The following is a 22,372-nucleotide window of genomic DNA, read 5'->3' as shown; positions in this document are numbered from 1 at the left end:
CTACGCCATCGCTGCACCTGCTAATAAGCAGCATAATAAGGTTGATTAAAACCCATCAACGTTCAGAATTTTTTGGGGTGTGAACCCGTTTGAACCGGTTCAGACCGATCCGGTCCTAATCGGTTCGAACCGGAACGGAATGTCGCTCCGGAGCCGAATCCGTAACTGAACCCGAAAGGCGTGAACCGAACCGTAAAAGAAGCCGAAAACCTGTTCGATATCGACCCTGCATGCTTTCTACACATGCGCAGGTTCCTGAATCAAACACTGCATTTGCATCAGGTTCCATCGCATAGGCACCACTTGCCCGAGTACGATTTCGGAATAATGTTCTAACTAGCCAAATAAGCTGAGAATGATGACGACGATTATGTCGCCGTGCAACAAATGGCCACCTAAGAGAACGACATCCGGCCAAAGCACATTTAAGAACAAGGTGAAACAAAGCAACGAAAGCCACCTACGGGCCCATTGTTTTCAACAGCTGAAAACAGACAACGGTTAGCAATGAAGGAGCGGCATGTCAAAGAGCTTTCGCCGCTTTCAATGCATCTTGGTCACAGTGAGGCCCATTTTAACTCCAATTCTTAACAGATTACAAGAAACATATGATGCCGTTGTCTGCCAGCATGCGGTGTACAAAAAAAAAATTCAAGTATCCTGATCGGGGCCATCATTAGAAAGCATGGGCAGCCTTTGTGAAAAATGTACAGCCCACCGGGTATGTTTCTCGTAGCTCGTTTTGCATGATCAACTTTCCAAACCTGATCTGTAAAATCTGTTACATCAGCCAAATTCTAGTACTCACCTCCACACAACCTCGCAACACTTCTTATATAGAAGCAAAGCCTTTTTCCCCAGAACTGGAAACTGTGCGCGGACTAAAACAACAAATAAACGATCTAGAGCAATACAGTCGAAGGCAAAACATCGAAATCCACGGTCTTAAGCCACAAGAAGATGAGGACCTCTTGGAAGAAGTAAATAAAATAGCTCAGCACCTTGAGATCACAGAACTGTCTAAAGATGACATTGAAGGATTGCACAGACTGCCCTCTAAACCCGGCAGGCCAGATGTAGTAATTGTCAGATTTGTGTCGCGAGCTCTCAGATCAAAATGGTTTGAAAGAAGGAAGCAGTTGCAGACTAAGAAACCTGGAGTCATATTCTTTGACAACCTGACGGCAACCAACAAGCGTCTGCGCTGGCTCGCCAAACGTAAAGCGAAAGAAAATGGGTATCAGTACGTTTGGATTTCAGAAGGGCGAGTCTTCGTGCGCAAATGCCCTGGTGCAACTGCTGTCAGGATCTCAAACGAAGATGACCTCGAACAAATTGTCTAGCGTTCAGTTCATGCACAGTGCGGCATCCAAATCAAATCATGGCCACTTACACGACTGAATCCTTTAACAGACTGTATAACAGTGAAAACTGGTTGCGTAGGAAGCACGTTGCTGTCTTTCATATGAACGCGAGAAGCCTCCGGAACAAACATGCGGAAATCGAAACATATATTTCTCTTATTGCATGTGCTTTTGACTTCTTGGTTTTTACAGAAACTTGGTATTCTGATAGCTCAGAGGTACTCAGTTTTTGTGATTATAGACACGTTTCTGTTTATCGCTCGGAAAGACGCGGTGGGGGCGTTTCCATTTATGTTCGGCAGCATCATCTGTTTGAATGTTTGCAAGATTTCACATGCGTGAACAATGATTTTGAAACAGTCGCAATTGTGTCCCGTAATGTACTCGTTCTTGCATTTTACCGCCCTACCCATGGCATCCTTGATAAATTTCTTAGTTTTGTGGAAACACTGCTGGTTCTTGCAAATGCCAAAAAATGGCATGTAGTTGTTGTCGGCGATTTCAATGTTGACCTGTTTTCAGCTGAACAACCGAAATGTCAACTTCTCGAAGTTATGCTTGCAAATAATTGTGAAAACCTAATTACCGAGGCCACTAGAGTAACTGCACACTCAAACACGTTGATTGACCTGTGTTTTACAAACATTCCAAAGGATATAACTTTGTCCGGTGTCCTTTGTTCTGATATTAGCGACCATCTATCTATATTTTCAGCCCTTCCAATAGATGAAAATTTTCAAAGTATAAAATACACTAGAAGACATATTAATCACCAGAGTGTCAGTTTTTTCACGTCTTTAGTTGCTAGCTCACAGTGGGTAAATGTGTACTCTGAAAGTGATCCCTCTCAGTCATACGATGCATTCATTTCCACACTACAACACTGCTATAATGCTGCCTTCCCTTTATCAACTGTGCTTCAGTACAAAAAATCCCGGAAACAATGGATAACTAAGGATCTTTATAAGCGCATCAAGCAGAAGGAAAAGATGTTTAGTCTGTTTCTAAAAACACGTGACGTTGAAACACTGCATGAATTTAAACGCTTCAGGAACAGGTTAAATTCAGATTTAAAGAAAGCCAAATTCGCGTTTTTTCAACATAAACTTGAGAACTTAGCGCGAAATAGCAGCAGAGCGTGGAAAGTTTTTCGCGAGTTGACCAATGCTCCTACAGCAGACTTACCATCTGAATTACAAATAAATGGAAAAATATATTCTCGCGAATCGTTAGCCGGTCTGTTTAATGATTATTTCATAAATATCGGAGCTCCAATGACCATTCCCGATAACCAACCAGAGTGCAGCCCTTTATATTATATTAACGATGTCATAAATGACAGTGTATTTCTTGCTCCTACTTCTGAAGATGAAGTTATTTCTCTGTTAAGTTCCCTTGACAACAAATCCGCAGCTGGCGAAGATGATATTAAAGCCCTACCGATTAAAGCAGTTGCTAGTGTTATCGCAAAGCCCCTAACCCATATTTACAATCAAATGTTATCCCTTGGTGTTTTTCCACAAAGATAAAAATTGCTCGTGTTACTTTAATACACAAAGGTGGTAAATACAATGAGTTAAACAATTACAGACCAATCTCAGTCTTATCACTGTTCTCCAAAGTTGCAGAGCGCATCCTATATAAACGATTTAGTACCTTTTTATTGTCAAAGAAAGTTGTTGTCGAACAGCAGTATGGATTTCAAAAAGGAAAATCAACAGAAACTGCGCTGCTGCGCATTAAGGACAAAATCATTCGGAATATTGAAGCTAAGTTATTTACAGTTGGAATTTACTTAGATTTTCGGAAGGCATTCGATTCTATATAGCACCATATCTTGTTCAACAAGCTTGAAGCATATGGCTTTAGAGGCATCACACAAAGTCTTATACGCAGTTATCTGCATGAGAGGTCCCAGTTCACATCCATACACGGCATTGCATCGGGGAAAGGTAATATTAAATACGGCGTTCCTCAGGGCTCTATACTCGGGCCGCTGTTATTCGTTCTGTACATCAATGACATCGTTAACATTTCGTCAGCGGGAGAAGTGTTGCTGTATGCTGACGACACAAGTGTATTTTTTTCCGGAGAAACCCTTGAGGAACTTGAGTCGACGTCAAACGCATGGCTGCATGAGCTTAGTTTATGGGTATTAACAAACAAGCTTCAAATAAATACAAAGAAAACAAAATATATGATATTTTCTTCAAAAAATAAACCCAATGTCTTCAACCTAAACCTGAACTTTAATGATGCATTGCTTGAGCGCGTAGATTGTCATTCCTTTCTAGGTGTTACTTTTCAGTCGAACTTGTCATGGTCCTATCATGTAGAAAATATAAGAATGAAAGTAGCCAGATCTATTGGAATGTTATGCCGCCTTCGAAATCTCGTCCCTGCCAGGCTCAAAAAACAGCTTTATTTTTCACTTGTACACTCACACTTTAATTACTGTGCTTTAATATGGGGAACTGGAATTAAGACCGATAATGATAGATTATCTGCACTGCAGCGAAGGGCGATTAGAACATTATATAAAGAAAATGTACACCCTGTAACCTTAATGAGAACACAAAATATCCGACCTTTTCACGAAATATACACACAGAAATTATCTGCCTACATATTCTCTGAAGTATCAAGCAATTACAGTAGATTTGTTAGTCATTATCTAAATAGAGATACTGGCCACAATTTGCGTAGGACTTTCATTGTCATAGAAAAACCAAGGACAAATTATGCTAAACAGACAATTGATCATCAAATTATGAAACTATGTAATAATTACCCAGACATTCTCGAGATCGCAAAATCATGTAGAAGTCTGAGAACTTTCAAGCGCAGAATACAACTTCTTTTCACTCCAAACAGCTTGCCAAACATGTACGAATAATGATTTCTAATTGCAAACGTATTGTGTTCTCGTTTCTATATTTGTGTACAAAATGTTAACAATTTGTGTTTTTCTTTTTGAACTTGCTCCATGTGCATTTTTGTACGGTGATGACTGCTGTATCCAATTGTATGTGTACTGTCTCCATGTATTTTGTAACCGGAATTGTATTTTGTAACCGCTGCTGTTGTGCCCAGTGGGGCCAGGGCCTCGTCAGGAGACAATTAACTCCTTTTGTCCTGCCCCACGGGCAGTACCATGCATTGCCCATTCAATAAATAAATAAATAAATAAATGTATAGTATTTAAAGAAGGCTCTGCTTTGCAGATAGCAACTCAAACCACCACTCCAGAACTCAGAACGCATTGACAGTGTGCCTCGGTATCTTAAACTGGGCACGCGTCTAAGCTGAATATTTCATATGCCTTGTTAACTGTCACTGGAAGGTACCAAAGTCGCAGTAATTTTTTAAGGTCCTCCTCTGTGGCTCAGTGACTGTGGCGTTTAGCCGGTTATCCAAAAGGTTGCCGGATCGAATCCCCGCCACGGCCGCATTTAGATAGAGGCGAAATGCGAAAAGCCCGTGTGCGGTGTGATGTCAGTTCCCGTTTAAAACTCTAGATGGTCGAGATTAATCGACAGCTCCCCACTGCTGTCCTCAACCATACCACCATTACCAACTATTTTTATTCCGACTTGTTTGTCTCCAAACTAAACACTGTCATCCTCTGTCGTATATAGTTACGGTTTCATAACCAGCAAAGGATATTTACTGTTTAATCCTTATGTCGTATGAAGGAAACGCCTTTAATCGTTCACGCATCGACAGTACAACAAAATCTGAATACAAATGTATTTTTCTCCTCTACCACTGAAATTTTCATGGGCAACACAGTAGCGGCCTGCTTGGGTTGTCTGTAGCACGGATCAGCAAGCCGGGGCGGTGTTTGGAGACTGAGTTTGAAGATCATCCGCGTGTGATCCAGTTAAATGTAAAATCGACCCAGACACACCCCTTCTCAGCAGCACAAACACAGTGACAACGGGGTGAGCACCGTGAAGTTCATCATTGTTTCGTCCTTGATTTACTTGAGTGATTGTGCGTTTGTCACTACGACTAACATTTACTGTCTCTGTGAAAAAGTTAAAAATCAAATTAGGAAATTCAAGAAATGGCGGCACTTTGCGACAATTTACGCACATTTAGATGCCGCCTCACAAGCTCTCGAAGCACTTCCAACGAGAAACCATACCATATCAGACGGCCAAACAGTGTCATACGCTATAAAATCAGTGTCTGAAATATGTCTCAGAATAAATGTGTGCCTCACATGTGTGTTTAAATCAGTGTGTCGAGAAATATTTGTAGGTGTGATGTTTAGGGGAATCCCGTAAGGTGGAGTAGATTACTAATAAATAAACACTTATTAGGGAGTACGAATAAGGGAGTACTAATTACATCCTTTTCAGAAAAATATATAACCACCCAGTGCTGCATTCTCACTGAAACATTTCGGAAGCTAAAGTGCATCCTTCGCTATTTAAGAACCAGCCTTCCCTGGCTGTCTGTTTCTGCCATTCCTCCAACGCTTCGGCAGCGAAGTTGAAATCCTTTTTTATGCAACACCTATAAATGCGCCCGCTGATGTGCAAGTGCACAGTTATGAGGTCTCGGAACGCCACTTTCACTGTACGACGATTAAAATGCCTGTATTTTTAGAGCCACCCGTTCATTGGCGCGTCAAAAGCAACAGGTGTCAATAGATCAGACAATATGCTTCAGTAATTCAAGGAAGAGAACGGAAACGTTCGCTAACAGGCAAGTAAAACCAACCTAAAGATTGTATTCACTCAAAACTTTGTCCCTCCCTTTGATCTGGATTCCTAACCGAAATGCGTAGAAAGCCAAAACAAAAGAAAGATCAGAGCAGGCGATGACATCGGAGAGAATTTGATCTCCACAACGCAAACACACACAACGAATCCACATGAGGCAAGCAAATGTTCACGTAAGAACTAAACTCAGAAACAGAGTTTGTTTTAGCGTCCTTGGGGAGCTAAAGCAATAATATTTTTTTGACGAACGTTATAAAGTAAGCCAACATTCGAATAGACGTTTTTTGCAAGCTGCAGTCAATCTGGCTAAGCCTTCATGACCTAACATTGATGAACCTGTAGACAGGGATGTCAGGTAAGGTCATTGGTAGCGTTCGATATCTTCAAGAGAGCGTCCGCCAATCTCCGGCATGTAGACTACGGCGGCACCGGCAATGAGCAGAAGTGTCAGGCTGTAGGCGACAGTCGACCCCTGATACATGGCGATGCGCAGCACGTGGTCGTCGCCGTGAACCAGCGCAAACGCTACAAGCCAGCGGAAGCTCCAGACGCACGAGGCGCCCAGGAAGCGCCACTTATTCAGGGGCAGCAGCTCGCTGGTCAGCAGCGGCGGCAAATGGCACAACCCCACCGAGTGGGCGAGGGCCAGCAGGGTGACCGAGATCACGGCGCCCCACCGGGTAGCCGTAGGCACCTCCTCTGCCGTCCACTGCCTTCGGTGCATGGATAGACATTGGAGGCAATAGTAATCATCTTTGAATTAGGATGGTTAGCAGGCTATGAAGCAGCTTCGGGAAAAATAGCGTTAACCTGATAATCAGCGCATTTCGAGAGTTCCCAGGGAACTTCACCATCGACAGAAACAATCGGCTGGTCTTATAGATGCTACTTACCGCGCTGCCTAAACTCCAGGCGTTATGTTCGACCGTTATTCTCCCGGTCTCAAGCCATCCGGAAAAAGCTGAGTGCGACCGGAACACCGCGCGAATCGTAGCCGTTCATTTCATATAGAGAGGCTCAGAAAGTTCCTTAATGCTGTATGCATGAATTAATGTTCCACTATACGAGTTCCTTCAAGCGTAGCTAGAACCAGCAGTGCTAGGAGCGACATCCTGTACCGCTGCGCTTAACCAAAACAAGCGGGGACTATTGAGATAAGTAGCTGTTCTCAGCTGGCTCAGCGGACTGTGTTGAGATCAATTCTGAGGAGAAACATTCATGAGAGGAAGCAAGCATGGCTCGGTCATGTAACAACAACTCTAGCTATATCTCACTGACCAAGTTACTAAAGATGGGGCTACTGGCTATGATGGCGTGATGCCACTGCAGTTAGGCGACCATCAGGATAATCTCTATTAGACTAATATTTACACCAACAGAACCAAGACGTTGTCTCATAAGACCTGACAGGAAGGAATACGACTGTTATCTCGATTTGTGTGTGGTGTCTAATGATAACTGGAGTCCACTCCTAACAAAATAGTGAACCTTCTGCTCTGATACAACCACCCTCATGCCCCTCGTACAAAGGCGTCCCCGAGCGGACACGTAGCAAAAAGACAATGTCTAAACTTCTCGTTCATGATTCTTTTTGTCATTATTGTTTGGAATTTCATTTCAATTGCGCAGTATACACTTCTAGCACCCCGCATTTCTGCTGCTACAGCTTGTCGCTACCAGATGTCGGTAGTAAAGGCACGTATAAAAATAATAAAATGTACCACAAACAGGTTCTCTTAAAAGTGTAATTTAGCTGAGAATTGTGCGCCGAGATGCATTTAACAAGTAGTTCGTAAACAATTGTGTATGTACCATTAATCGCCTTACAACGCGAGTCATGTCACGTGCTTTGTCTCGCCTGTCTATACCAAATAATAGCTAAGCGCATGGATAGAGCAGTCACTGCAGCTCAGTGCTGACGTCAACGTCTTTCTAAATAAACACATTAACGCTATGCGGCTTGACCAAATTATGAATAAAGTGCCTCTCTTCAAAAGCTAGGATGATCGATAAGAGGAAAATTATCACTCTATGTCGATATGAACAGGAAATAAAATGCTACCAGACTTTTCTCACATTCCGTGGCCAAAAAATGACGGGGCTAGCATTACCGTGTTACGCAGTCCTCCGCCATGACTGTCCCTGCTGCCGGGCCAACTACAATCACAATTGTTGTAGGTACGAATTGCGCACAAAAGACACACACAGGAAAAACACGAGGGAGACTGAAAGAGCGCAATGCGCAATTCGTACCTACAACAGTATGCACCAACTCGCCCAACAAGAAGTTCTTACAATCACAATCATAGTCCCATATGGTATATTTTCCTGAGCACCCTTTCCCGGCCAAAATATCTTCTATGGTCACGCCCACCTGTGAAACATTCTCATTGGGATACCAAATACAAACACGCAGACACCGATCGCGATGTCGTTGCATTGGAGAAAATCATTAATGCATCTATCAGCGTAAAAAATGAGCAAATGGTAATAGCATGCAAGAAATGCGTGTATAGCTTTTTCAAGACAGGACGCCAACCTGAATACCAGGTGCTCGAGAGGCCGCAAGGTTGCGAGAACGCCAGCCACCAGCACTGCAGAGACTCCGAGCAGACGGCGGCGACCCGCTACTTGCGTCATAGTAACGAATAGAGCCGAGCAGGACACGTGCAAGAGGACAACCAGGACGGCTGCCTCGTGTCCGGACAGTGTGGACACCAGCGGTTCCATGATCTGCACTGCTCGCAGCAACAGGAGCTGAACGCAGGACAGGTTCTGCACCAGGTTCACCAGCAGGCATAGGCACACCATCCTGCGCAACGCAGCAAAAATGAACAGTGAACCTAAATGGCCGCTGAACAAAGTGCAGAAACGGCATCTGTCTACTGAAACTGCTGGACCTTATTCTTCCAAGTTAAGTCAGGCGCGTAACAGGTAAGCTTTTCTCCCTGTTCTCCATACTGGAAAATTGCAGCGCAGCAGTAACAAGGACAAGACAAAAAGGACGCAAACGCAGCGCTTGTGTTTGCGTCCTTCTCGTCTCGTCCTTGTTACTGCTGCGCTGCAATTTTCTGGTATGCAGAACCAACTAGCCAGTCACTATGTTTTAAGCTCTTCTCCATGCTTGTCATACGCCCCCCCCCCCCCCCCCCGCTTCCTCCTCACACTGATATACAGGGTGTGTCACGTAACTTAAAGGGACACTGACGAGGAATTGAAGTTGGCTTGTATCGATAAATTACCCGCTCCTGATTACAAAAACACCACTCAAACTGGCAACAAAGCTCTTGTAACGTAGAAAAGAGCAAGAACCAAAATACAGTTATCGCCGCCACAGGCCAAACTCGCGAGTACAGGCGTGATGACGTCATAGGAGAAGACAGTGTTGCTAGAACCAATCGTTCTAGCAACACTGGGACACGAGTCGCCACGAATCACTGAGGCTGACAAACGAAGGTTGCGCGGTTGAATATTGAAGTAAGTTTTGTTTTGAAACTAATAGTGCGCTTTTATCACACAAGAAAGACCGACAAAAGACAGCCTGAGTGTTGTAAGCGAAGAAAATCAATACTTAGCGGTGCCACAGGTGGCCAGATGAGTTTCAGTATATCATGGCGCTTCGTATCTATGCGCTATGCATGCCCGCGTGGTTTCGTTGTTGACGCGCCTCGATTTACAAGCGCGGAACAGCAGAGGTACTCCAAGTGCCACTCCAAATGCTAGTTAACTTTTGAAGGAGCCTGTTAAGGTTGGTCAGATGATCGCCACGGTCGATGAAAAAGTATGATGGCACGATTTTCGGTGATCGCACAAGGCAGTCTGCAGTGTAAAGAGCACCTTGAGTCTTCGTATGCTCGCCTGGCGAAACGTTCCCGGTTGTGCCAGTCAACACGCAACTACTTGACGCTCTGTGGGGCTGAGGTCGCTGATGTGGAGGCCGAAGTTATTAGACACTTTTAGCATACCGTGTACCGCGTTCCCGTTACCGGAACCTGAGTTCCGGGAGCGCGCGCGCAGCTAATTCATGCGCAAATCGCCTTGACGTCGCCAGATGGCGCCTTGTACCCGGCAGCTACGCCTGAGGAAATTGGACGATAACAGGTGGGCAGCTAAGGTATTTAAATATTTATACAGAAAGAGCGTTGACTCACAGTGGCGGAAAAGAACTAGAAAACTAACCAGTAAGTATGCCGGTCATGAGGACGGAGAAAGAAAGAGCATTAAACGACAGGTTAAAAACGCGGAAGTTAAAAATTGGATGAATTCAATGGAAAAGAAACATAGTGTATAACTATATCGATACTGGAAAAGGCAGATCAGGAAAGAATTTTTCTCTGATAACTCAAGAGGTAGTGCCCTACTTTTTGAAGCTAGGTCTGGGTGTCTTAGAACGCGCAGCTACAAAAAGAAATTTAACGAAGAAGATGACACATGTGCAGTGTGTGGTAGATCTGTGAAAACAATTGAACACCTCATAATCAAATGTGATGGTATCTATCCGGATGTCGATGCAGGCGCAGTCACTCTTCATGAGGCCCTAGGGTTTAAAGGTAACAATGGTCATGTAAATAAATCTGCAGTGGAAGTTAGCAAAAAGCGATTGGAGGATTGGTGGCTGAAAAGCAGAGATGTGGCATAAGGTTAGAATTGTAGGAAACCGTAGGTAAAGATGATGACGAATCTTAATGAGAATTGACAACACACTAAACAAAAAAATAATAAAGAAAGAAAAGCTGAGCATGGTGGCAATTGCCACCACCCCGTTTCAAAGGGGGCGCTCCTATCCATCCATCCATCCATCCTACGCGCGCGCCTGCATCATCAGGACCAATCGGCGCCTGCTCACCGGCGGTAGGCGGGCTCCCGGTACTCCGCTAATGGTAACAAGGTACACGGTATGCTAAAGGTGTCTATTTGCGAGAACTTCGTTGACGACTTCGAGAACGGGATCCATCCTAACGCTGGCAAAACGCAGGTGCAAACTTAAACGAAGCGACGGTAGCGACGGCCGCAATAGCCGATAGATGCCTTCAACGTGCGTCCGGCGGTAGCGTTCATTTGGGTTGCTGCTAGGCCGCACCGCTAGCCGCCAGAAATCACGGAGTCTGCGTTACGTCATGTGCACGTCATATTTTACGTCATGTTTCACATCACTTAGTCCTGTGTCGTCATAAGAGAGTCTCAAGTTTGAATCAGCGGCGGGAAAAACTTTTTCAACTTCGAATCTAAATTTCTTAGAAGTAAATGCATCTTTCGCTGCCGGCCAAGTGGCAACAAAGCCATTAAATGCCGAACTATCGGATTTTGCTATAAAAAAAATATTAATAGAGCTCTCCTCACTATCCCTTTAAGCCTAGGATTACGCCCCTTCACACTGATATACAGAGCCTATACGTAACTTAAGCCTAGGGTTAAAAAACGGGGTATGACGCAAATGCGCGAAACCGATGACAGTCTTTGTTTTTAATTTCGTATAATGGGTAAATTAGCTAAAACTAGCCCTTCAACCGGCCGTGTCGTGAATTCCCGACGTACGTTTGTACGCCGTGCAGCCAGTACAACATGTAGTTAGTACACAAAGTATGAAGATGCTCGCAGCAGCCAGCGCTTTTCGATTAGGATTACTGGCGTGACGGTGCAGAAGCTGTGCGAAAACTATGCGAATAAAAGTTCGTGCGAATGTGCGGCTTCCAGCCAGTGTTTAATGATTTCTCGTCTCGTTTTCTGACAGCCGCTGAGGGAGAAAAGGGAAGACGTGTGTTGGATAAAGAAATCGTCTACTGCCCCTGAACCTTCGAAACTGTTCGATGCATTCAAGTTGGTCTTTCATGCAATTCGGACATGCTGTAGAAAATTAACCAAATGACCACTATCGAGAATGCACGACATAGCAATTTGTCAAATTTTAGCTGCGCTAACAAATTTTATACAACGCCTTTTGATTACGAGTACATTAGCTAGAATAATTTGGAAGTAATGACTTTTCCTGAGGTGCTTTGCAGTTTCGGCAATCAAAAATTAATTCTGTAAAATTTGTAGTATTTGTAGGGAAAATTTGCAGGCTCAATCATATTTCATTCAGTTGTAGGGGATGTTCAGGCGATTCAGTTACAGCAGCGTAACGTCTGACAAAAGCAAGCAAGCATCGGAGTTTTTTTTTTCTTTGTCGTTTAGCGTATTTAAAGCACGCCTTATGCTTTAAATCTGTGTATAAAGTAAGCAGAACCCTTGTCCCCACCTTTCGAGACCTTTTGGTATTTATGGATGTGAGAGCTCCAATATACGGCGGCAGCCAACATAGTCGCATGATCACTTTTCGCAAGTGATCTTGCCAGTGAAGGACCAGGTCCTTTTTTTCTTGCCTGGTCCTTCTTTCTTGCGTTTAAAGGAAACCCGCTAAATATTAAAAAAAAATAACACACGTCACTGCGCCTTTGCACTACTGTAGTGCATAAGATTGCAAGCATAAGATCGAACGATGCGACTAACTATACGCCGTATTTTTCAAAAGGCTTCAAAATCCACACGCACTTGGCCTCCTTCCGCCAGCGCAGCCAAGCCCCGTCCAGCTGAATCTCGCTTCGTGTCGGCCTCCTGCGCCTGAACTCCTGCGGCGGGTCCAGGCCGTACAGCTGTGTCACGGCCGTGTCTGCGTCGTGGCCTCTGCCGCGCGCTCGGAGCCAGAGCGGGCTCTCGATGACGTGGTGCTGCATCGCCAACACCGGGAGGGGCGCCACTGCGCACAGGATCGCCTGGATCTCCCACTTGAATCCACTCAGCGAGTAGGCTGATAGCGCCCCCATGTTCATGGCCACCTGCTGCCACGAAAAGCATACAAAAGCAGAAACATTGCTTGCCTTAAAACGGCCCGTGTACAGACCACAGGACTGTTGACAGAAACTAGCCAGAGTGTGGCCAGCAGCGCCAGTTGTGCCGCCTTTCGAGCGTCTTAGTGAGCCTACTGAATGGCGATTTGTTGGAATCCTGCGGATTATACCGCTAAGAACAAGGTCCCCGAACACGGAACGTCTGCGTTGCGATGTCAAGAAAGTTTTGACAGCAGTAAAATTGCTAGTGGTAGGAAGAACCTGTGACGGCACGCATTTCTTTTTCTAAGAAGACTTAATGAGACGCACGCCCCCATCTCCACCACCTGCGCCTGGCAGATCGTCTACATGGAGTCGCAGCGAAACGCCGACAGCCGCCTGGAGATGGCACGACAGGTGTCGCCGGTTAAGTTGTCATGTGTCGTTACTGAGTTGCACAAAAATGGTATCCTGTGAATCCGGCCTTTGAGCTTCTTTTGTCCCTTTGTCCCTTCCCGGCCACAACAAGCTCAACCCTCGATAGTTCTCGATAACGCAGTATTATGGCGGCGTGTTCCTAAGAGTGCGAAGTCTAACCGGAGTCCTAGTTTTGAATTGAAATCAAAGCACCGAACACTCATTCGCCTATAGTCATCAGCTGTGCGAGCAGTGGATAAGCTAAATCTCCAGAAGTAGAACAGCCTCTTACAGGTGCGCTGCAGAGAAGGCTGGTGAGCTTTGTGAGCGTTTATAACAACTTCCCTTCCAGCTTTATTTGTCGACACGCCAGTTTCTCAAGTGGCAGCTAGATTTTACCATCACCATCAGTGTTGTCTACTACACGTAACTACCCCAACACAAACTCATGAAACAGCCTGAGTTCTTTTCAGAACTCCAGAAGTATATGAGACTTTCTCTTGGATTAATGGAATCGGCGCCGCTATCACCGTTTTAGCACGTCGCAATGATATACTCTCGAAACACATGCTGGCTTATCGCAATGCTATCCAAGAGGTCCGAATGTACTAGTGGGATTCGGAGTGGGCGCTCATGAGAACATGCAATGTTACCCAAGCGGGCCTAGGCTTTAGACGACAAGGGAAGTGGAGAGTAGGCGCTTTCAAGAGTGTGTCATCATGTGTGCTCTTGTGATGCGCGAGTGGCCGTTTACGTAATATGTACGGTAAAGCTCTCGCTGCGGTTTTCTTCCCTTGAAGACGGCAAAAAATCGGGCAGCTATTTCTTCCTTTTTGCAACGTAGCTTTCCCAGGGGCATTTTTCGGAAAGTACGGTGTTTCTATCGTTGTCCTGGTTATATCAATAGTAGTAGTGTGCCGGAACACAAAACTACAGGAAGTCACCTCTTCATCGTCATGTTATTGCTTTTTGAGCAATGTGGTGGCAGAGCTGCCGTGTCTGCCTCCCAGCCAGTGAGAAAGTTATATTTGGAGCCATGTGACTCAGGTCGACAGTCTTTGACTTCAAAGTGTGTCTCTTTGAATGGCGGAGTGTTAACCCAGCCAAATTGATTTACCCGACAGAAGGCGCTGGTACCAAAATTCAACAGGAAAACGGCGCAAAAGACGTGGACAAAAGAGACAAACACGACAGGACCAGCGCCATTTTTGACTCGGGACTGGCATGTAGACACGGCGATGAGGTTGACACACACAACGGCTGGTTCGGTGCGGGAACTTCGAGACAGTAAAGGGCCCATTGTAGAAGAAATATGCTCAAGAAGAACTCTAGTTTGGGCTAGTTGGTTCATGATTCAACAGGAAAACGGCGCAAAAGACGTGGACAAAAGAGACAAACACGACAGGACCAGCGCCACGTGTTTGTCTCTTTTGTCCACGTCTTTTGCGCCGTTTTCCTGTTGAATCACAAACCAACTAGCCCAAACTAGAGTTCTTCTGGTACCAAAAGCCCGGAAGGTTTTGTCAGCCTCATTGTGAACCAATCACAGCGGGCGCAGAGCAGAATGCTTCGCTTACGCACACCTCCGTGAGGCCTCCAAACAAGGATCTCTTCGCCGGAGGAGCCACATCGCACACGTAGAGGCTAGCGCAGTTGGTGGTGACGCCAAGCCAGAGGCCGCACAGAGCTCTGCCGAAGAGCAGCATGGCGACGTGGTTGGACACGAAGAGAGAGATCCACGCGCCGAACTGGCCGACCGCGGACAGCATCAGGGTTCTCCGGTGGCCCACCAGACGAAGCAGGAGCCCTGTGCGCAACCCGGCCACATCGCAGTCGCAAATCTGGCCTCACTAGGTCAAACTGCCGCGAAACGTCGGGGCTGCTATGTCCAGTATTAATGACTTCCCTTTCTGCTCGAAGATGCCCGGAAGGATCATTAGTGAAAACCAAACTGTCTATACTACACGCAAACTGCAAAGTTTATGGAAATTCAAAGTACAGCGCTGAATGGTCTTACCGAAGTCCTTTCTAACGGCATAAGTTGCATGGTTTGATCTGCAAAATTTTGGGAGTTATGAGCCACAGTGTCTCTCGTATGTGTGGTCGGGTGTACGCCGCTCTCTCTGACATGCACAAAAGGTGCACCCTTTGGGAAAAGTTTACATCTCAAGGGATGTAAGCCATGCAGCCGCTCTCCAGTATCACCATGCAAGTCCTAACTTTCAGAAGGGTAAGGGCTATGGGTCAGAGAACTCTAGCCCTCACTTTTCTGGAAGTTGAGACCTAACGCATGGTACTGGAGCCCGGCTACATGGCTTTTCAGCAAACCCATTGGGATGTAAACTTTTGATAGAAGCGTGTACATGACTGCAGGGGCAGGGAATGCGCCACGTCGTGGTTTCGAAATGTACAGGAGGAGTAATGTTCATCCGAGAAAGAGGTTTTAAGCAAAAGGCAGCCGAACGTAGAAAGCACACAGACAGCGCAGAGAAGGCTCCAACTGACGCGGCAGTTACCAACCTGCGTTGTCTACTACCGTAAATAGGTTGCCAGTAACTGGTTCTTGTGAAGAGCTTGTGTTTATTGGTCCTTGTTTTTGCTTCGTACATTCGAGCGTTGTTGGAAGCAGCTCGCCATCCCCTTTAGTTTATGCGTGCATTTTACTCTGTGCAAGCCGCTAATTGACTTCAGTCTTTCATGATTCTGAAAAGCAAATTTGATCTTCCAAATATTTCACGAGAACAAATTGGCTTCTAGCACATAGTTAATGGCACATCTATAAGAATAAATTAATTGTTCAAAAAGATTTTCTTTATGCTCCACTGCAATGCAGCGCAAAAAAAAAACGGCTCGGTTTCTTATGCACACCAGTCAGGCTTCCATATGTTTCATGAACCTGGCAGCCGCCACGATAAGCAGTGAAATGTAGAAGGGAGCTCAACTGTTTCTTGCAATAGATCGTCGAAAGTGCAGTGCCATTATTTCCGGCTGGATTTCTTAATACATGGCAGCGAATAGGCAAAAGTACTGCGTGGCCTTAAATTCGCAACAGAAGTTCGTACTGGGACAAAAACTCAATATTTAGATATCATTCTCTTTCTCCAAGAAGAAAACTTCACCTAATAGGCAGCGTTATGAGAAACGTTATGACAAAAGTTTTTGCTCCGTTGTTTTCTGTCTCAATGAAGCTGCGATGCTTGCCTAAGAAAACAGCCACGTGAGTTTGCGCTACTATAGGAGATTGGCCAAACCATTGCTAAACATCCCATCCGGTGCTTGGAAGCTCATCAAGGATGACATCACTCTCTCCTGGCTGATAAAATATGTAACAAAGACGGCAAGACCAAATGAGACTCATAAAACGCACAAACGACAGGATCAGCGCCAGCGTCGTTTGTCTCTTCGTTGTCCGTTTTGGTCGCGCCGTCTTCACTATACCTTTCGACATGAACGAACTAGCCCGAACAAGAATACTACTATTGCCTGTAATTGGCAATAAAAGAGTAATGTCAAGAAAGGAGTAGTACGGGCGTTTTGGCAAAGATCAGCAAATTATGGGTTAAAGGCTATCCCCTTTATCTCATTTCCAGGGTTTTGTGAGCAATTGCTCAGGCATGTTAAAGAAAAGAGTTATCCCAAAAAGAGGAAAAAGAAAGGAAAGTTTGGATGTTGTTTCGGATGCGCGTGGCAAGTCACTCGGGTTCAAGAGAGATGCGGGGAAGTACAATGTTGAGGTCGCCTTTTCTCCACGCAAGAAAAAATTCTCAGAACACTTGAGCTCCGCGTTAATGCAGCAGCGTTAATGGGCCCCCCTTCAGCGGCCTGGGGTCCTCTTTACATATCACCTGGCAGGCATGGACACTGTACTTCGTTTTTTTTTTAATTTTGTTTTTATTTACCAGTAGAGAAACAAGGCCTCGCTTTAACCAAGTCGAACGTTTCATTGTATGCCCACGCCTTTCAAGCCAATAAAGAAGAAATAAAACAAGTTTCTCAGTGGTCGAGAGGTATAGCGCCCGGCACACGACCCAAAGGCTCCGGTGCGAGACCCGGCTCGAACATTTTTTTATTTTTTTTTCTTCAGAAGTGCACGTAACGATGATGGATTGACGTCGCGACCATGCAGGTCAATGAGGAATTGCGTAATGACGTCATCACGGTTGGTTTGGTTTGGTTTGGTTTGGTTTATGAGGTTTAACGTCCCAAAGCGACTCAGGCTATGAGGGACGCCGTAGTGAAGGGCTCCGGAAATTTCGACCACCTGGGGTTCTTTAACGTGCACTGACATCGCACAGTACACGGGCCTCTAGAATTTCGCCTCCATCGAAATTCGACCACCGCGGCCGGGATCGAACCCGCTCCTTTCGGTTCAGCAGCCGAGCACCATAACCACTGAGCTACTGCGGCGGCGGTTCGCGTATAGCACTACCACATGATCTAGATCAGATGTCGAAGGCCGATAGTCAAATTTCAGAAAATTCAGTTTCACTGCCAGTACATATCATCGACACAGGCACGCAGTCCTGCCGAGATCGTTCGCGGTTAACAGCTCACCGGACAGCAGCGCTCCTGCCGCAGCCCCGACTAGCAGTATGTCGGCGACCCAGCGGTTCTGCGGAGGGCTGCGTTCCAGGCTGTACCAGTACTCGCGCTCGATAGAAGGCATCGTCACGGATGCGTGGCCCAGCGCGGTGCCGGACGCCAGGGTGGCCAGGCAGGCGATCGCCATGGAGCGCACGTGGTCTCCCCGGGGCAGCGAGGTCTCCACGTCGGTGACCGGGGTGCCGCCTACGGCCGAGGGGCACAGCTTGCGCAGTTGCTCCATGGCGGCGTTGAAGGGCAGAAGAGACGACGCCGCGGGCTCGCTGCTCGCGGTGATCATCGCCGGCGACGGAGCGGCCACCGAACTGGGAGCACATTTCATCTCATTTCAGATTGACCTCGCAGTGTCTTAAAGGAGGGTGGAAATCGATTTTCCAGCTTGCTTTTCGCTGGTAGCTTTAGAAGTGATGTAACTGATGAGATGTGCCTTAGTGCCCCGCATTTTATTACACCTTTGCTTTTAGTAGGCAATTTCGGCTTCGGTTCCCGCGACCTGTGGCATTGAAAGATAGCACACACAACCCCAACAGTCACGTGCTCTAACAAAACAAGGACGAAGCACTGCTCTGTCGCTTGCTACGAACACACACGATTTGCGGAGTTTCTGTGCTGCACAGCAGCCGATGGATCAACAAATGCGGCACTGTTCTGTAAGAACAAGGCGTATGGCGGTTCAGTGTGGTATCTTTTTACGGGACAACCTGCAGAAACAGATTCGAGACAGCGGGTGAAAAAAAAAACGTAGTAATAAATTCTTTAGTATCCTGGAGGGCTTATATATCTTCTTCAATTCTGTCTGCCAAGTCCATCCCTATGTAACGAGATATTTTCTCATAATGTTTCCGGAACTGACAACAGAAATTCTTGTAGTAACAACAGGACTTTCTGCAGCACTGTAGAGTCATCTGTTCAAGCGACAGAGCCAGTTATGTCGCTGCAACAGGCGACTACGCAATATAACAAAAAAAAAAAATCTGTGGTTACGGCAGGGCGACGAAAAAAAAGCTACCGTATTTTGGGACCGGCTCTTTTCACTTTTCGATTTCGATGCGCATCGTTATCAGGAGGGAAACAATTCAGTGCACCTACTCATTTTTAATGCGCTAGCCCAAAACGTCAACAAATGTTCCCGGGAAAAGGATTTAAGGCGGCCTTATTCAGGTTGTCCATATCTTTGGCACCGAACGCAGGTGTGGACTTTAAAATAACAGTTTTGCGTTCGACCTTTCATTTCTGGCAAATATCACCTAAACAAACACTACCGCTAACACCAGGTCATCCTCTACATGGGTCCTTCATATAATCTCACCCACTCACGCACCACCACCGCCGTGTTCAAAGACATCCACAGCTCAACATTCAATGCCGCCCCCGTCCAATCCATCAGCATCTTCGAGGCAGAATGCCTGGTCATCGCACTCGCAATCACATACACGATCTTACACCAGACTTGGCACACCACAATACGCAGAGACCCTCTCAAGCAGCACACCGACAGCCCCTCCGAGGCGTCGTCCCACATTCTTCCCGTCGAATTCCCTCAGCCTTGCCCGACCTTAAGTGGCGCCTCTTTTTAAAGCGAAAGCATTACTGTGTGCGTGCGTTCGTTCGTTCGTTCGTTCGTGCGTGCGTGCGTGCGTGCGTGCGTGCGTGAGCACACTCGCAGATGGTACAGAGAATCCTTGCGATAGCAACAAAAATAGGGCGACGTCATCAAGTGGCAGCAGAAAGCCGATCACCACCGCTTCAGACAGTCCTGTACACTCCTTGCCAAAAGTAACCGAGCAACAGGTTCTTGCCTCTCAAACGTATAACGGAGCATTTACGAGCAGCCCTAAAGACCGAACGGTGCCATAATGTAAGGACAAGGTCTCACCTTTCTTTACGCAGAATCAGACCTTAAGGGCTGCCATGAGTGCTTGCTTCGCTACGCGGCAAAGAAATAAACCACCTGTGCCGAGTTACTTTTGACAAAGACTGTACATGTCGTTCGCCTATACATACTCACCACTAGCCGATCTCCGTGTGGCGCAGGTTTTCCCGATATTTGTACAAAAAGTGGGACGCAGCCGTTTGCCGCAGAGCACTCCGCGTGGTGTCATGTGATTTTTCGTTGCACATAACTTCCATGTGCTAGTCAAGTTGGCGGCTAGCTTGCGAGAGGGATTCGAACAGATGGCATATGCACGTTAAATTGCATGCCTTTTCAGTCTTTCGTCTCAAAATTGTGATGCAACCGTTCGTCGTACAGCGTTCCGGGTGGCGTCATACACGCGTGTGTGCGTGTGTGTGGATGGTGTGTGTGTGGGTGAGTGTCAAAGCACACAGAGACAGTAATCCTTTAGCAGGCCCACATTTTTTTTTATGCAACTCTGCACTGCGGAGCTCATTTCTGGAAAACCTCAGAGCGAGAGTTCTTTATTTTAATAGTGGGGCAAGATTATAGGTTATGTATGCGTTGTGCAAACTGAGACTCAAAGAAGCCTGTTCATTTCTTAGGTACTGTCTGTGAACAACGAACTGCAAAGCGCTTAAGACGAATATTTATCATTTTGTTCAAGTTCAATGCCCTCGCTACCTTCGTAAGTGGTTTATCGGTCGTCTTGGTAACGCGCAACGAATAAATTTGGGTTTTTATGTGCTGCAGGATTTAGTCAAGATGCACGGCGCCAAGTGCATGAGCAAAGTTTCGCTCTTTATAGCAAAGTAAGCTGAGCACTCCAAAACCAGACACGCCTACGCTCGGATAGTCTTTACGTGGAATAATCCTCATAGCTTCCCTGGTCGAGCAAATCTTCTGAATGAATTATGAAATATCCATTAGACCTACGATAATACTGGCGCTACATACCTGTGGCGCACAACTAAGGCTAAACTGTGTCACAAGGAAAGCAAAAGTGAACCTCTGTTCTCGGAAGCTTGACTACTTTTTCTTTTTTTTTCCGATTATGTGCCAGTCTCATTCAGATTAACGACTAGCGAGTTTTGACAAAATTAAGCGCCCTGATTTAATCTAAACGATGACTGAGAGGGTATCAGAATTGCATTGACATAAAATTATCAATATAATAGTCGTTTTAATGTAGGGATATGTCATTTTTCCCTGCCACGCAAAGATTTCTAGCCCTGTGTCTGTTCTCGTTAGCAAGATATTACTGGAGTTCTTTGTCACAACATAGACTTGGTCCGTCGTCTGCAGCAAAAAAAAAAAAAACTGCGAAAACTACCAGGCGTATAAAATGCATGTAAGAGGAAAGAGGAGTCTTTTTCGCATGGCAGTAACAGGATGACTTAGTACTGCAGCAAATTATGCTGCTAGTAGAAAATTTTGATTTCACAGATAGCTGCTTGATGTTTTTCCTAACAGCGGAAACTGCACCTCTGTTGAGCCCCCCCCCCCCCCCCCTCCCCCCCCCCCCTTCCCCCCTAATTCGCAAGGTGTTTTAAAAAAAAAACGCCGTGTGGCTATTCATTGCGTTATCCAACTGAAATGAAAATAAAAGAAAAGTTCACAGCTCTGTCTGTCGGAAGCGAAAGTATACGCAGCAGTGCAGGAATTCCTCAGCTGCTCCAAAACAGGCAACCCTCGCTTCAAAAGGTATCCCCATATTCCTCTTCCACTTCGCAAAGCTCCTTCTAAGCCACGCAATGAATCGTCTCCATAAAGCGGCAACGCTTTAAACGCAGAGAACTTGGTTGCATGCAAATACGTAGTGGCCAAACCGCAATCTATTTGTGCCGCAAAGCCGTGACTTTACGATGTCATAAAACTAATTTCTATGACATCCCTGGTCAGAGTACATTGCCAAGCGCCGGAGTACCTAGTTCAACCTTCCTGTAATCATTCAAACATAGCAGCCAGACCACGAGTTGTTTGGCCGCAGAAGACGCTCAGGTAACGAAGAAGCGGCACTCACGTCTGGGTCCTCATTGGCGACGCCATGATGGTGTTTTAACAGAGCGCAAAAAGAACAGCTGATGCGACCTTCTCTGGCTTCTGCTTCTTCGTCTTCTTCTACGTCTCCTCGGTTGTCCCGTGCGTTGTGCTTAGTGCAAAGAGCATTTGAGGTGAAACCTTTACAGTTGGTTCAACTCTTACGCAGACGCTGCAAGACCAAAGATAAATATTTTTCCACCAGTGATGGACTACAAAGTTCTAGTATTCTATAGCGAGGTGGCTAACTACTTAACTAAAGACTGACTTCAGCGCTGCAGGACTATATGAATGCATGAGCATCAAACCCCTAAAATTCAACCTATTATTGTCTCTTGTGTGCAGTCAGAAGAGGAGGACAAAAAATATTTATTATAAAATTATACTGTCCTCGGCTTCTTGAGTGGAGCCCTCAATCCAGGGCTCCATGTGCCGCCGCGACCCTACAGGACTGCCAGAGCAGCTGTCGCTGGTCTTGCGGGTTCGTGCCGGTCAGAGCGGTCTCAAGAAGAAGGG

The 22,372-nt window shown here is 46.0% G+C and overlaps 1 protein-coding gene across 1 annotated transcript; it reads right to left on the bottom strand.

Moving 5' to 3' along the window:
- Positions 1-6,458: 6,458 nt before the first annotated feature.
- On the bottom strand, positions 6,459-21,865 carry LOC149339259 (solute carrier family 2, facilitated glucose transporter member 6-like). Its single transcript, XM_089550441.1, has 6 exons — positions 21,840-21,865; positions 17,875-18,227; positions 14,904-15,127; positions 12,629-12,915; positions 8,637-8,909; positions 6,459-6,810 (listed from the first exon to the last, which is right to left on the bottom strand). The coding sequence occupies exons 1-6, from the start codon at positions 21,863-21,865 to the stop codon at positions 6,459-6,461; spliced, it is 1,515 nt and encodes a 504-aa protein (XP_089406567.1).
- Between the last annotated feature and the right edge of the window lie 507 nt (positions 21,866-22,372).

The sequence above is a fragment of the Amblyomma mixtum genome, chromosome 6, assembly GCF_055824585.1.
Source record: "Amblyomma mixtum isolate Tamu chromosome 6, ASM5582458v1, whole genome shotgun sequence".
Lineage (NCBI taxonomy): Eukaryota > Metazoa > Arthropoda > Arachnida > Ixodida > Ixodidae > Amblyomma > Amblyomma mixtum.
This window is presented reverse-complemented; position numbering and strand designations above follow the sequence as displayed.

Coding starts and splice junctions, on each gene's coding strand:
- LOC149339259 (XM_089550441.1), bottom strand. CDS start 21,865: ATGGCGTCGCCAATGAGGACCCAGAC. Junction 12,916..14,903: donor TGTTTGGAGGCCTCACGGAG/GTGTGCGTAAGC, acceptor TTTTCGTGGCAG/CAGGTGGCCATGAACATGGG. Junction 8,910..12,628: donor CGCTGGCGGAAGGAGGCCAA/GTGCGTGTGGAT, acceptor TGCGTTGCGCAG/GATGGTGTGCCTATGCCTGC.